The 13218-nt window shown below is 38.0% G+C and overlaps 1 protein-coding gene across 1 annotated transcript in view; it reads left to right on the forward strand.

The window, feature by feature from the left end:
* Positions 1-9122, forward strand: part of slc12a5b (solute carrier family 12 member 5b) — a 30810-nt gene extending 21688 nt beyond the window's left edge. The window contains exons 10-26 of the mRNA XM_054608769.1: positions 627-725; positions 838-895; positions 1493-1667; positions 2416-2534; positions 2632-2730; positions 3029-3148; positions 3311-3415; positions 3504-3672; positions 4305-4500; positions 5409-5578; positions 5668-5799; positions 6747-6854; positions 7146-7262; positions 7439-7629; positions 7883-7897; positions 8006-8139; positions 9031-9122. Coding sequence (XP_054464744.1) covers positions 627-725; positions 838-895; positions 1493-1667; positions 2416-2534; positions 2632-2730; positions 3029-3148; positions 3311-3415; positions 3504-3672; positions 4305-4500; positions 5409-5578; positions 5668-5799; positions 6747-6854; positions 7146-7262; positions 7439-7629; positions 7883-7897; positions 8006-8139; positions 9031-9122 — 2099 coding nt within the window. The remainder of the gene's footprint in view (positions 1-626; positions 726-837; positions 896-1492; positions 1668-2415; positions 2535-2631; positions 2731-3028; positions 3149-3310; positions 3416-3503; positions 3673-4304; positions 4501-5408; positions 5579-5667; positions 5800-6746; positions 6855-7145; positions 7263-7438; positions 7630-7882; positions 7898-8005; positions 8140-9030) is intronic.
* The last annotated feature ends 4096 nt before the right edge of the window (positions 9123-13218 follow it).

The raw sequence follows: 13218 nt of genomic DNA on the forward strand, positions 1-13218 counted from the left end.
GAAATTTTAAGATTTCAGTCCTGGTTGATTTCGAGTTTCTATGAAATTGTGCTTTGAGTTTAGCAGTCTGGAGCCCAGCATCCAGTTGTGTTAACTCATTTGGCAATAGCTAATGACTTTTATTTCAAATTGAAAATCTTTCTATTGTAAGAAGCTCTAAAAACACATTCACACAAAACAGCAGGCAGACAAAGTTAGCAACTTTAGCAACTGATGAATGAAGTGGAGAATTTAGATGCTAAAGAGACAGATTTTTATTAATTAGGGTAGTGTTGGTTGGACTTAAATATAGAGACCAGGTCACAAAGGCCACTCCTAAATAATGCCTTATCGACTTTTCAAAGTGATAACATGTCAAAAATTGTGATAACAGTTTGTTTCTGCTGCCCCCAAGTGATCAAAATCAATCAATTATTGTAAGTTTAAGGGCATGAGGGACATATTTTCCAGAATTGAGTTTATTTTGCAACTGCGCCATCTTTTCATAAGCAGATCTGTCTGTGCTGCAGAACCTGATTATTGGATGCTAGTGGTATGACTAGAGATAAATAAGAATATACATTACCTCTCCTTGCAGGTTTTAAAAGCACAAATCTCCTGATTGTTTCCTCTCGCTCCACTCACAGGTATCATGGCGGGCTCAAACCGATCCGGAGATCTGCGTGACGCTCAGAAGTCGATCCCCATCGGCACGATTGCAGCCATCACCACCACGTCTATTGTGTGTATCCTTCACTGAGCTGAAAGTGCTGGTTGACTGACTTATTTATACAACATTTGTCATATTATTTGGATTGAGCATCTCAAATAATACATTCTTTAACAGCTTTTCTCCAGACATGTCCACTGTTGTGCTGTTTGGAGCCTGTATAGAGGGAGTAGTCCTCAGAGACAAGTGAGTCTTATAATGTCGATTTGTGTAAATGCTGTCATGGCAATTTTTGCAATCCCACTCTGACAACGAAGAACAAGGCAAAACTCTCTTTCAAAATTGTCGAACTTTTAATTGTCAGAGCATGATTAAACATTATTACGTTGTGCGTGATCAAACGTAATTTCCCTTACAATGTTTAATATTACTATTATTAGTAGTGTTATTATTATATTATGTTAGATTATATTATGTTATGTTTTATTTTTATTATTATTTATTTTTATTAACAATAAAGTATAAATCTAAGCTTTCTCTTGTTTGTCCAAGCTTAACAGCAAAAACAGTTATAAGTTATATATTTTGCTTTTTTTTCCTCTCTCTTTCCGAAACAAAGGACCAATTGTTTTGAAATTTACTAGCCAATAATTTTTGAGTGGTTAATCTGCCTTTTCTAAACTGCATTACTGTGGAAGTTTGACAAGGGCTGAGAAAACATAATATATCAACTTTTATATCAGTTTGAAAACATTCAAAATACGTTTGTTTATCTGAACGAATGGCTAAAAAGTCAGTGTTTGTTATTACAGCTTGTGAGTATTTTGAATTCTCTCTCTACAGGTTTGGTGAAGGGGTGAACGGTAACCTGGTGATTGGGACTCTGGCATGGCCGTCTCCGTGGGTCATCGTGTTCGGCTCCTTCTTCTCCACTTGTGGAGCCGGACTCCAAAGTCTGACCGGAGCTCCACGGCTCCTACAGGCCATCGCTAGAGACGGCATCATCCCATTTCTCAGAGTGAGAATGCAGGACTAACATGCATATTTATAATAAAAGAGAATGTTGATCATTTTAAAAGCAAACTCAAGACCTACATTTTTAGTCTGGCTTTTAATGTAGCTTTATTTATTTATTTATTTATTTATCTTTCTAATTATTTATGGTATGTTACCTTTTAAGTCTGGCTTTTAATTGAGCTTTATTTATTTATCGTTCTAATTATTCATGATATGTTGTCTTTTTAGTATTTTAACTGAGCTTTATTCATCATTTAGTGTACTCTACCTTTGTAGTCTGGCCTTTATTTGAGCTTTATTTATCTATCTTCCAAATTATTTATTGTAGTTCATCTCTTTAGTTTAGCTTTTTTAGCTGCATTTATTTCATATCCTAACTCGCGTTTACTCAGTTCCTGTTTTTTTTCCTGCTGTTATTTAATATTTTATTATTTAAAAAGTAATTTATTGTTTTTTATGTTGATTGGGGTGGTTTACACTGTGAAGCAATTTTTTTTACAATATATTTGTATAAAAAGTGCTATACAAATAAAGTCTGATTGATCGATTTAAAACCAGAAAAAGTGTTTCATAATTCTCAAAGACGACTTATATGTGTGTATTTATTTTCTGTATCTTTAGGCTGCAGAAACAAACACGTTTATTACATTAATTCATCATTAAAATCCCGCACTCTATTCGTACTGCACTTTCTGTCCAAGAGGTGCAATGAAACATGATTTCATTTAATCCTTTTCATGTTCCTGCAGGTGTTTGGGCACGGCAAGGACAACGGAGAGCCCACCTGGGCCCTTCTGCTCACGGCTTGCATCTGTGAGATCGGCATCATCATCGCCTCCCTGGATGCAGTCGCACCCATCCTCTCCATGTAAGCACATCACTCACACACACACACACACATATATTCATTGTTTTGTGGCCTTACTTTTTTTATTTTCTGTATATTCCTCCTCTTCTCTCTTCAGGTTCTTCTTGATGTGCTACATGTTTGTCAATCTGGCCTGTGCCTTGCAGACTTTGCTGAGGACACCAAACTGGAGGCCGCGCTTTAAGTTCTACCACTGGTGAGTTATTGGAGTCAGTGTTAAAAAAAAACATAACACACATATGCTGCAAGGCCTGCTTTTGATTTAACGCAAATTTTAGTTGGAGATAAAAATGTCAAGTATCAGCATCTGTGAATTTGTGAGATGACGATATTAACCAGAGCTGTGTGCACCTGGATCACCATGGGGGAGCTGAAGCCTGTCTGTCTGAAAACCAGCATGAGTTTAGTTACAACCTGTGGTCTTCGCAGAGTTCAAGCCAGCAGTGTGAAGCTGGCAGATATTAGTAAGACCAAACACGTGATGTCTCCTGCAGGGCTCTGTCTTTCTTGGGAATGAGTCTGTGTCTGTCACTCATGTTCATCTGTTCCTGGTATTACGCCATTGTCGCCATGGGCATCGCCACCTGCATCTACAAGTACATTGAGTTCTGCGGGTAAGTAGTCACAGTAATGAAGATTGTATCGCGGTAATTAACTTAAAGTTCTAGGCCAGTTTGTTTTCTTTGCAGTGCATCCAATTGTTCTGCCAGTGGCTGTTGTTTGACTTCATTTGGGCTTGTTTTTTGCTTACCCACTTATGTGTTAATGTGTCACAGAGCGGAGAAGGAGTGGGGTGACGGGATACGAGGCATCTCTCTGAGCGCTGCACGATTTGCTCTCATGAGGCTGGAGGAAGGACCACCACACACCAAGAACTGGAGGTCAGTCCACGAAAACCGTTCAACTTCAACAGCTAAACAGTTCTGAGATGAGATGGTCTATTACCTGGTGCTTTCTTTCTATTTTAAGGCCTCAGATCTTGGTTCTGGTGAGCGTGGATGCTGAGCAGACCGTGGAGCAGCCTCGTCTGCTCTCTCTGGCCAATCAGCTGAAAGCGGGGAAGGGTCTGACCATCGTCGGGACCTCCGTCCAGGGAACCTTCCTGGACAACTACACAGAGTTCCAGAGGGCGGATCAGGTTCATCCCTTTAATCTCTAACGCATGAACTTTGACTTAACATCACTCAACTCTCGACACAGTTATTCACAGGAAACAAGGGGCCCACACTGTCACTAACTGCACTCCCTGAAGAAATGTAATCCAACCTTTTGAAGGGAAAAAAGCAATTTATAGCGTAGCATAGAAGTGCTAACGCTAGCTGATGATGTGCTAACATACTCCACAGGTTTCTACATAGAAACATAACGTTTTAGAATTGTACATCTCCTTCCAACCTCTCCAGGTTACTAGTTTCACTGTTACACAAAGTAATGAGTAGCTCCAAATCCACAAAACCAGCCTGAAAATGATCGAAAAATCTGAAACCATTGCATGATAGTAGTCGGACCCTGTTTGGAGCTGTCTGATGCTACGCTATGATTTTGTGATGTCCTTGGGTAGAAAAGGGTGAAACAAGTAAAAGCCGTCCGTTGGACAGATGGTGCACTAATACACTAAAATGATATACTATATATTCACTGTAGACTGATATGAACATAAGTAGGAGAAGATTTCTGCCAGCTGTAATAAATTGTTTCTTGTCTCATTGAACTACTTTATCACGTAAACTTCTCCCTAACAGCTGTCTTCCCCTCTCTGTGCATTTGTAGTCCTTGCGTAAGCTGATGGAGACGGAGAAGGTGAAGGGTTTCTCTCAGGTGGTCATCTCCTCCAATCTGAGAGATGGGACGTCCCACCTGATCCAGGTTGGAGGACTGGGAGGTCTGAAGCACAACACTGTGTTGGTCAGCTGGCCCCGAAACTGGAAACAGCCCGAGTACCACCAGCAATTTAGGAACTTTATTGGTAAGTCTTAAACACTGGTAAAATAATAAATGTCTTGGATATTATTTAATACAGTGTTTTAGTATAGTGTACCAGCACCACGCTGCTGGAAATCCAGGCTGTATTGCTGGGCCCGCTGGAGAGTGAACCAGAACCAGGACTGAGCTTAATAGACTATCAGGCCCTTGTTGCAGTAAAATTTGAGGGTTTTGTAAGAGACTCCGGTGCTCGGAAACACGGCAACTTTGCCAAATCAACACAAAATGAAAGTTCCTTATAGTTACTTTAAGGTTAACCCTGACATGGTTATAAATATCTCTTAAGTTAATTGATTTTCTATTAATCTTTTAACTGTCATTCTGTTGTAAAAATATGTGATTAGATAGGACTAGTCCCATTTTGAATAGTCTGCCCATAGATTCTTTTTGATGATGAGATTTTTTCTTTGTTGGTTGATCTTTGTCTGATGTTTATTTTATGTATTTACTATAAAATTTTGTTCATATCTTGGTCAATAACCAAATATAAGGGTTCGTTATCAGACATATCCTGTATTTTTATAGAAAAAAACGAAACAATATATATATATATATATATATATATATATATATATATATATATATATAGAGAGAGAGAGAGAGAGAGAGAGAGAGAGAGAGAGAGAGAGAGAGAAAAAAAACATATATATATGCACATATCTCTGCATCGATTTATTTTCTTAACTCTCAAATGTCGATATCAGCATCTGCCTCAATGATTAAGTACGGTTCAGGCTCTTATATATGTTTTTAAATGTATATACAATTAACACCATCACCAGATACAAACATCCCTACTTCCTGCCTAATGGGATGAATTAAACAAAGCGAGTTACCCTTTCCCAGGCCCTTCATTATACTTTATAATAAATCCATTCTGTCCCTCTGCAGAGGTGGTCCGAGAGACGACCGTAGCCAGTCTGGCCTTGTTGGTTCCTAAGAATATCTCCAGCTACCCGTCCAACGGAGAGCGCTTCACCGAAGGCCACATAGATGTGTGGTGGATTGTCCACGATGGAGGCATGTTGATGCTCCTGCCCTTCCTGCTGCGTCAGCACAAGGTAAGTACCAGTTACCAAGGTTACAGTGTAGAGGTTTAAAAAATAACTGAGAACACTTTGTTCATCGACAGTGAATGTTCCTGTTTCAGGTGTGGAGGAAGTGCAAGATGCGCATTTTCACCGTGGCTCAGATGGATGACAATAGTATCCAGATGAAGAAAGACCTCATCACCTTCCTCTATCACCTGCGCATCGATGCTGCAGTGGAAGTGGTGGAGATGGTGAGAGACTCGTCTGACACTTACTCTGAGTAAAAGAACAAGAGGAATCCAAGAGGAGAGGGCTTTTTTTAGATCCTTTGTTAATCAAGCTGTCTCTATGAGATTAAAGGGATAGTTTGGGTCTTTGGAAGTGAGGTTGCATTTCCATGAGACAGCCAAATCCACCAGAAAACTGTAATTTTATCTCGCAGAGCACAGGGGTTGCTGTTCTATCACTGCCTCAATCCATTAGTTTGTTTGAGATATTGTCACACAAATAACACAAACAGTAGACCATCAACTCCTGTGTTACATGCATTATCAATCCATCCATCCATTAACTTTCACTTATCCTGGGCCGGGTCGCGAGTTAAAAATACAGTTTTTTTCAATGGAGTCTGGTAGCTTTGGCAAGAGCAGTTCCCAATCAGAAGAATAGACTGTATGGCTATCTCAATGTAAACAGGCTGAATATTGTAATTGTACCGTACACTTAAGCTGGTATTGATCTTTTTAGGTCTGAATACTTACAAGAAAACAACCAACACAACAGAAGGAACACGAACACACAATTAAAAGTAATAAAAACAATTACAGTCTTCATAAAAAACATCAGATAATAAAGCTTTAAAGTCTCCAGGGGGAATGTAAAATTTAAGTTTGATGGTAGTTTGCGTTTCATTACATTTAACAGCTGCATTGTACCTGAAACCAGATATTTTATCATTAGTGCGTACATGAGGGATAAGTTGGGAAAAGTAGTTATTGGATTGTGTAGTTACAAGATTTAAATGAGATATGAAATGTGAGGCAGTTTGGAAGCTTCAACATTAAGGAAACTGAAAATGTTCTGAGATAAACCCTTTTTTTTATATACGTAGGAATGAAAATTTCATTCATATTTTGACTCTTGTTTCAGGACTTGAAATACTGTAATATAAATGAAAAATATATTATTTTCTTTAAAGCATGACGGTGACATCTCAGCCTACACCTACGAGAAAACACTGATCATGGAGCAACGATCACAAATCCTCAAACAGATGCATCTGACCAAGAACGAGAAGGAGAGAGAGGTAAACCAGAAAAGTTTGTACACTACTAAACTAGAGAAACCTTGAAACCTAAAGAAGGCTCATTTAATTCAAACCTATTTTTACCAAATGTCAGCACAGAACCCTGAAGAACACTGACGCTGACATTTCAATTATCACTCTGTGGGTTCCAAATATCAGCTCTAGGGCAGCAAATTGGTTTATAATAAAGTGTTGTTGTCTGGACTTGTTTTAAATGATCTGAGGGAACAGAGAATTCATTCCAGATGGAAATTAAACCTAATCCATTTCCTTTCTCTTTTTTTTTTATAGATCCAGAGCATTACAGATTCATCCCGTGGGTCAATTCGGCGTAAAAACCCGTCTGCCTCGCGCTCCCGGCAAAGCGTGGACGAAGGAGCCAGCGTGGCAGAACAACCAGAAGACGAGGTAATGCTGCCGCAGAAGAATAACGTCTTTATTTCCAGTGTCCTCTGTTCTCCAGCTTGGGCTGAATCTGCTGTTATTGTTTCATCTCGTCACAACTTGGCCCCTGAAGTTTCACCTGGACTGACGGGTGTCTCCTTCCTCTCTTTCACTGTCATGTCACAATGTCTGTCTCTCAGTCTGTGGATGTCTCCAACCCAAAACAGGTGCAGCTCATCCACAGTAAGAACGCCTCCACACCGACCAGTCCCACCAGCCCCACAAGCCCCACAAGCCCCACCAGCCAAACGTCTCCCTCAGGTGTGGACAAAGGGAAGACCCTTCATGCAGTGAACCCAGATACGGGAAAAGACTTCTTCAACATGAAGCCGTGAGTGGACTTTCAGTTTCACTCCCAGTACAGGAAGTAGACCTGACACATGATATGAGCACAGTAAACGTGGGTCAGCAGTACATATTTGTGTATCGACCCACGTTCCAGGTTCCAAAAAGATACATTGTGTTCCTGTGAAACAAACAAAACTTTGACCTTAAACCGTTAACAAACACAGATCTTGTTTGAGCACATAACGTCCTGTTGGTAATTCACCCTAGTTATTTCCCCCCCTTACATGCTGCTGCAGGGAGTGGGAGAACTTGTAAGTATTGTTTATTATCTTATTTTGGAGGAAGTCGCACTGTGTGAGCTGAGAGCCTGATTTGTAAATAAAAACCGATGTGGCCTTTGTGTGTTTTTTTCGCATCAGGAGCCCAGTGGACGTGAGGCGCATGCACACAGCGATGCGGCTCAATGAGGTCATCATAAAGAAGTCCAAGGAGGCAAAACTTGTCCTGCTCAACATGCCGGGGCCACCCAAGAACCGTGTGGGCAATGAAAACTGTATCCTTCGTCATAAATACAATATAATGCATCACATACTGTATATCTTAATGTGCTTTGCTCGGTTCAGTCCAGATCCTTGTGTTCCCACGAGATTAAATTCTTTTTGCAAGTTGGGCTGGGCGAAATAGCCAAAATCTTCTATCCCTTTATAGGTTGTATCATATCTCGATATTGTTATATATCAAAATACAATTTTTTTTTTAATTAATAAATAGTCCATATGAAAAAAACAGATGGTAAAGCTTATTATTGTCTACTCCTGTATGAATTAAATACTTGAAAACTTTTTTCTCATTTAATTAAGAACTTTTGTGCAAAAAGAACAGTTTCAAGTGAAATTATTGAGAAAGAAATATTTTCTTTCGATAAAAACACCAGTTGTAAATCACATTGCACTCGTCCTGTCTCCCCGGATATCCCGATATTAGATAATTTCTCCTGTTGTAGTGAGTCAAGGTGGAGCTAGAATGAAATACCTTCAGAGATACGTTGGCGTAATGAAGAACCATACAGTTCTGCTACAAATATCTGTTTTCATTTTTTGGACTTTGTAAGAATCTTTGCTGTTTTTGTGAAATACTGGATGGTTGTACGTCTTTGGGCCTTAAATAGTTATTTAAATAAAAACAATTTGAGAAGTTATAGGGAAAACCGCTCTCTCATAGATGAAACATGTGACAAAGAACCCCAAATAGACACAGCTGGGACCTGATGGTTTCATTTTTTAAATGTCAAATATTAATCTGCAAATTAACGCTTTATGGCTGTAACATAAACCAGTAAAAAGTCTTAAGGTAAGGGGAAATAATAAATGGATAGATCGGTCTTCAACTAACACTTTAATGTCTTGTAAGAAAACATCACTCCTTCACTGTGACTGTCTCTCAGACATGGAGTTCCTTGAGGTGCTCACCGAAGGTCTCAACCGGGTCCTCCTGGTGCGTGGAGGTGGACGTGAGGTCATCACCATCTACTCCTGAAGGGCTTTCAGGGACAAACACACACACACACACACACACACACACACACACACACACACACACACACACACACACACACACACACACACACACACACACACACACTGACACACACACAAACAGACTCTGACCTCTTCATTTGTTCCCCCCACAACCTCCCACAACATCTACTCGTTTGACTGTTACTCCACATGAAGAATTGTGCAACGGTCGACTCTGTTCTCTGCCTATCAGCTGATAACAGCAGATAAGTTTATGCTTAGTTCTGACATTTTTGTCGCAAAAAACAGCTTCAGATAATGGAAGGTTTCCACATATTTATTTCCCTTTTCTGATAAGTTAAATCAACATTCTGTCCCTTTTGCTTTTCTTCCTGTTCATTTCTCAAAGAGTATTTTAACTGTTATTTATTTATATTATTTATGTATTTAATCATGTCTGTCTTTGTCCTGGTCTAATTTTGCTTTTCATTGTATGATTGGAAGCATACAGGTATTAATATTAGACCTACGGGTAATTATATTTATTAACAGTGGAAACGGGTTTGGTGGACCTTCCTGTGCTCATTTGATACATTCTAATTAATTAATTGTAGAATGGAAAAAGCAGAAGTGCGAGCTGTAAATAGATTCAGTACTAGTTTTAACCAATTTTATCCGTCTAACATTACACCATATTTGAAAATGCAGGGACATACTTGCAGTCTATGTCCCGTCCATGAATATGAAATATTAGAGTTTAAAGTGTTGAAGTTCAATGAATGTAGAATTTTACTTAACATTTTAACGGTTTAAAAACATTATTTAACTTATTATTTATTATTTGTCATGTTTGAAAACAAAAGTCAGAGTCAGATAGGTACATATCAATGATATGTCATAAATGATATCGCAGACAATTTATTTTTCTAATTATGTGATTCAGAAAAAAAAAGGTTTATTTAAATTTTCTGTATTTTGCACCGTTATTAAAGGAGTACTTGCTTGTTTGGTTTCTTGCAAATAGCGATATAAGAAGACGAGAGATGATAACGTTCTCAGCAGCAGATGCTTAGCTTAGCTTAGCATAAATACTGGATACTAAAAATACTACAGCTAGCCTAGCTCTGTCCAAAGGTAACAAAATATGCCTACTAGCATCTCTAAAGATCACTAATTAGTATGTTATATCGCATTTGTTTAATCCGTACAAAACAAACTGAAGTATTATAATAAGTCGATAACCAGGAGAAGTAATTGTACGCAACCAGCTGTATCCACCTGTTTTGAGTTGTATCAACATTTTTTCAGAAAATGCAGACACTGAATAATATCTACAAATTTATATTAAACTGTTTTAGGATGATTTATTCATCGAGTTTGATTATCCTGCAGAATACCTCTCAGACATTTAGTTTTTGTGAATCTGTGGATGCTTAGTTTCTGTTTGTGTGAGGTTTAGTTCATGCACATGTGCTGTTTTGTCATAGATATTCACCCTGAGTCTGCAAACATTTCATAGGATATATGACCAGTAAGAGTCGGCAACATGTACATTACATGTGCGTAGTATATAACATCAATATAGCAACAAAGCGCTTAGTCATAATAGTATATTTTTTAAGTTTTTGTCCAAACATGTACAGTATATACACTGTAGTATGATTTTATTTACCTCTTTTCCCCTTGGACTTTCAGTGCTGTGATGTACTTCACTTAGAAAATTCTAAGCAAAAAACATTAAGGATCTTTTCCAGGAAATCATAAGCTTTGTAAGTATTATTTGTATTGTTTTAAACCCCGTAGCATATACAAGAACCTCACCTCATCATACACATATTGATATGTCCTCTGTTTGGTGAATATCTATGCATCCCTCAGTGTTTCCCTTATAACTCTGAAAAGTGTGGATGCAGAATTTTAGCAGCAACAAAACAGTTTATTGTTGATTCATGAGAAGATGATGTAGCTCTACTGGTTGATGTATCTGTCACTGGTCTGCAGGACTAATCATTTATTATGTGTGTGTGCTATGTCTACATGCCTGTGTGTTTGTGTGTGATACCTGATGCTAGTTGGACTGAGGACGGAGTATGTAACTGAACAGCAGGATGTGAGCAGAGTGACGATGGGACGTTTGTAAATAGATGTGTGATTTTAGGCTTAGAGATAACACGTGCAATGTGTGTTTACACAGGTTTTATAGATATACAATAGTTTGTATTGTCTTTTAAAATGATGAACGAACTTTGTTTTATGTTCTGCCATGTCTTATGCAATTATGTACAAGTGATGGTTTAAAGAAACCATTTTATATGTCGGCAAAATGCAATAAATTAAAATAATTTTAATACAACAATGACGGTTCAAGTGTCGGTGATTTTCTTCTGCTTATAGATTAATTGTATTGCCTTGGCTTTATGATTAGTCATTTTACAAATGTCAACTTCAATAACAGCTCAGCCACTTGTGTGTGAAAGTAAATGTTCATTTTGTTCTGAATTTAAAGGAAAAGGAGCTAAAGAGTCTGCAGCGGCTCTGCAAAGCTTTACTTTTGTAGGCACAGTGGAGCTAAATGCTACGTGCTAACATGCTCTCAGGGACGTTCCTAACATGCTGATGTTTAGAAGGTACAATGTTCACCATCTTAGTTTAGCGTGTTATCATGATACCAAAGTATTAAACAAGTCAAGATGCTACACTACATGAAAAGTTACATTGTGAGGCACTTTTAACCTTTGACCAGATTACATTACATTACATTACAGTCATTTAGCAGACAGATAATACCAGCTTCAGAGTTGACAACAGATAACATGTTGACTCTGCTGTTATTTTAAAGAAGGTAAATCATTTTTTAAAAAAGAGTTTACAATCATTAGATTAGATGCTCAGTTTAGTTATTTCCACTGTTATTTCTCTAATTGACTGGCAGTCAGAAATACAGGATTTAGCTACTGACAAAAAAAACTGGTTTAAGACTGGAACATCCTTTTAAAACATTAGGGAAACAATTTAATTTCATGTTTTTATCAAATGGTGCGAGCACTGTTAGCAACAAAGAAGTTGTATAATGGTGTTGTAAGACACTTTTCTACTTTTAGACGCATTTCATAATAGTAGATTTGCCACAAACAGTCGACTCTATCTCAAAAATTGGCTTTGAAAGATTAGGGCTGATTTTTGTAAATTCTGTGATATATGTCAATATTAACACCAGCATTGATGCGTTTCATCAGAGTATAGTAATATCATTTAGTTTACAGCTAAAAAAACATTGAAATGTGCAGCTTCTCTTTAATATAGAAGCAAAAAACTGCTATCTATGTATAGATGCAGTGGAGTTATGTCATCCTGAGCAGAGAGTAAAGTCACTCTTTCTCTTTGTGTGTTCTAAATCGAGCTTTCTTGTTTTGATGACATAGCTGCATATTAATGCACGTGAGCAAACCCCACTGGTTAGCTCAAGGCCGCCACTCTGCACCGGTTAAGCCTTCGCCATGTTGAGAGCCATCAAGAAGCAGCAGAAACGCTTTCAATCTTCTTCTTGACAAAAATATTTCAGTCAAAGTGATTAATCTGGATAAAAAAACGACTGCAGTGATTGTTACATGCAAGTTGAAGCGTTTGTCAATATGCATTTGTTGATATGTGCAGACTGATATAAAGAAAGGCTCACGGGGTCTTTCTAAATGTTTCCAAATGGAATTCAAACATCCGCAATCACAGCAGGACAAAAACATTATAAACACATGGCAACATTAAGGATGTTTCTGTTTAAATCAGTTCTTAAAATGCATATTTTTTTGTAAGAATTTTGTTAAAGGAGTCATGTTATTGATAATGGTTTTACTGTAATCTAATAAAAATTGATTCTGACATCCGGTGCTCAAACAGTTCATGGAACAGGCTTTTGTGAAAGTTTTGCTGTAATGTGCGATAAAAATAATCACAAAAAACGCTTATACATCAGAAATGTTACATGTCTTATAACAATGGGCCAAAGTCCTCTCTGCAGTGTTATATTCCTTTTGTTTGTTTGAGAGAGAAAGAGAGAGAGAGCAGCAACGACCGATGTCTTTGACCCGTCTAATCTGAGCAGATAAACTGCAGGCTGC

The sequence above is a fragment of the Anoplopoma fimbria genome, chromosome 12 (genome assembly GCF_027596085.1).
Source record: "Anoplopoma fimbria isolate UVic2021 breed Golden Eagle Sablefish chromosome 12, Afim_UVic_2022, whole genome shotgun sequence".
Lineage (NCBI taxonomy): Eukaryota > Metazoa > Chordata > Actinopteri > Perciformes > Anoplopomatidae > Anoplopoma > Anoplopoma fimbria.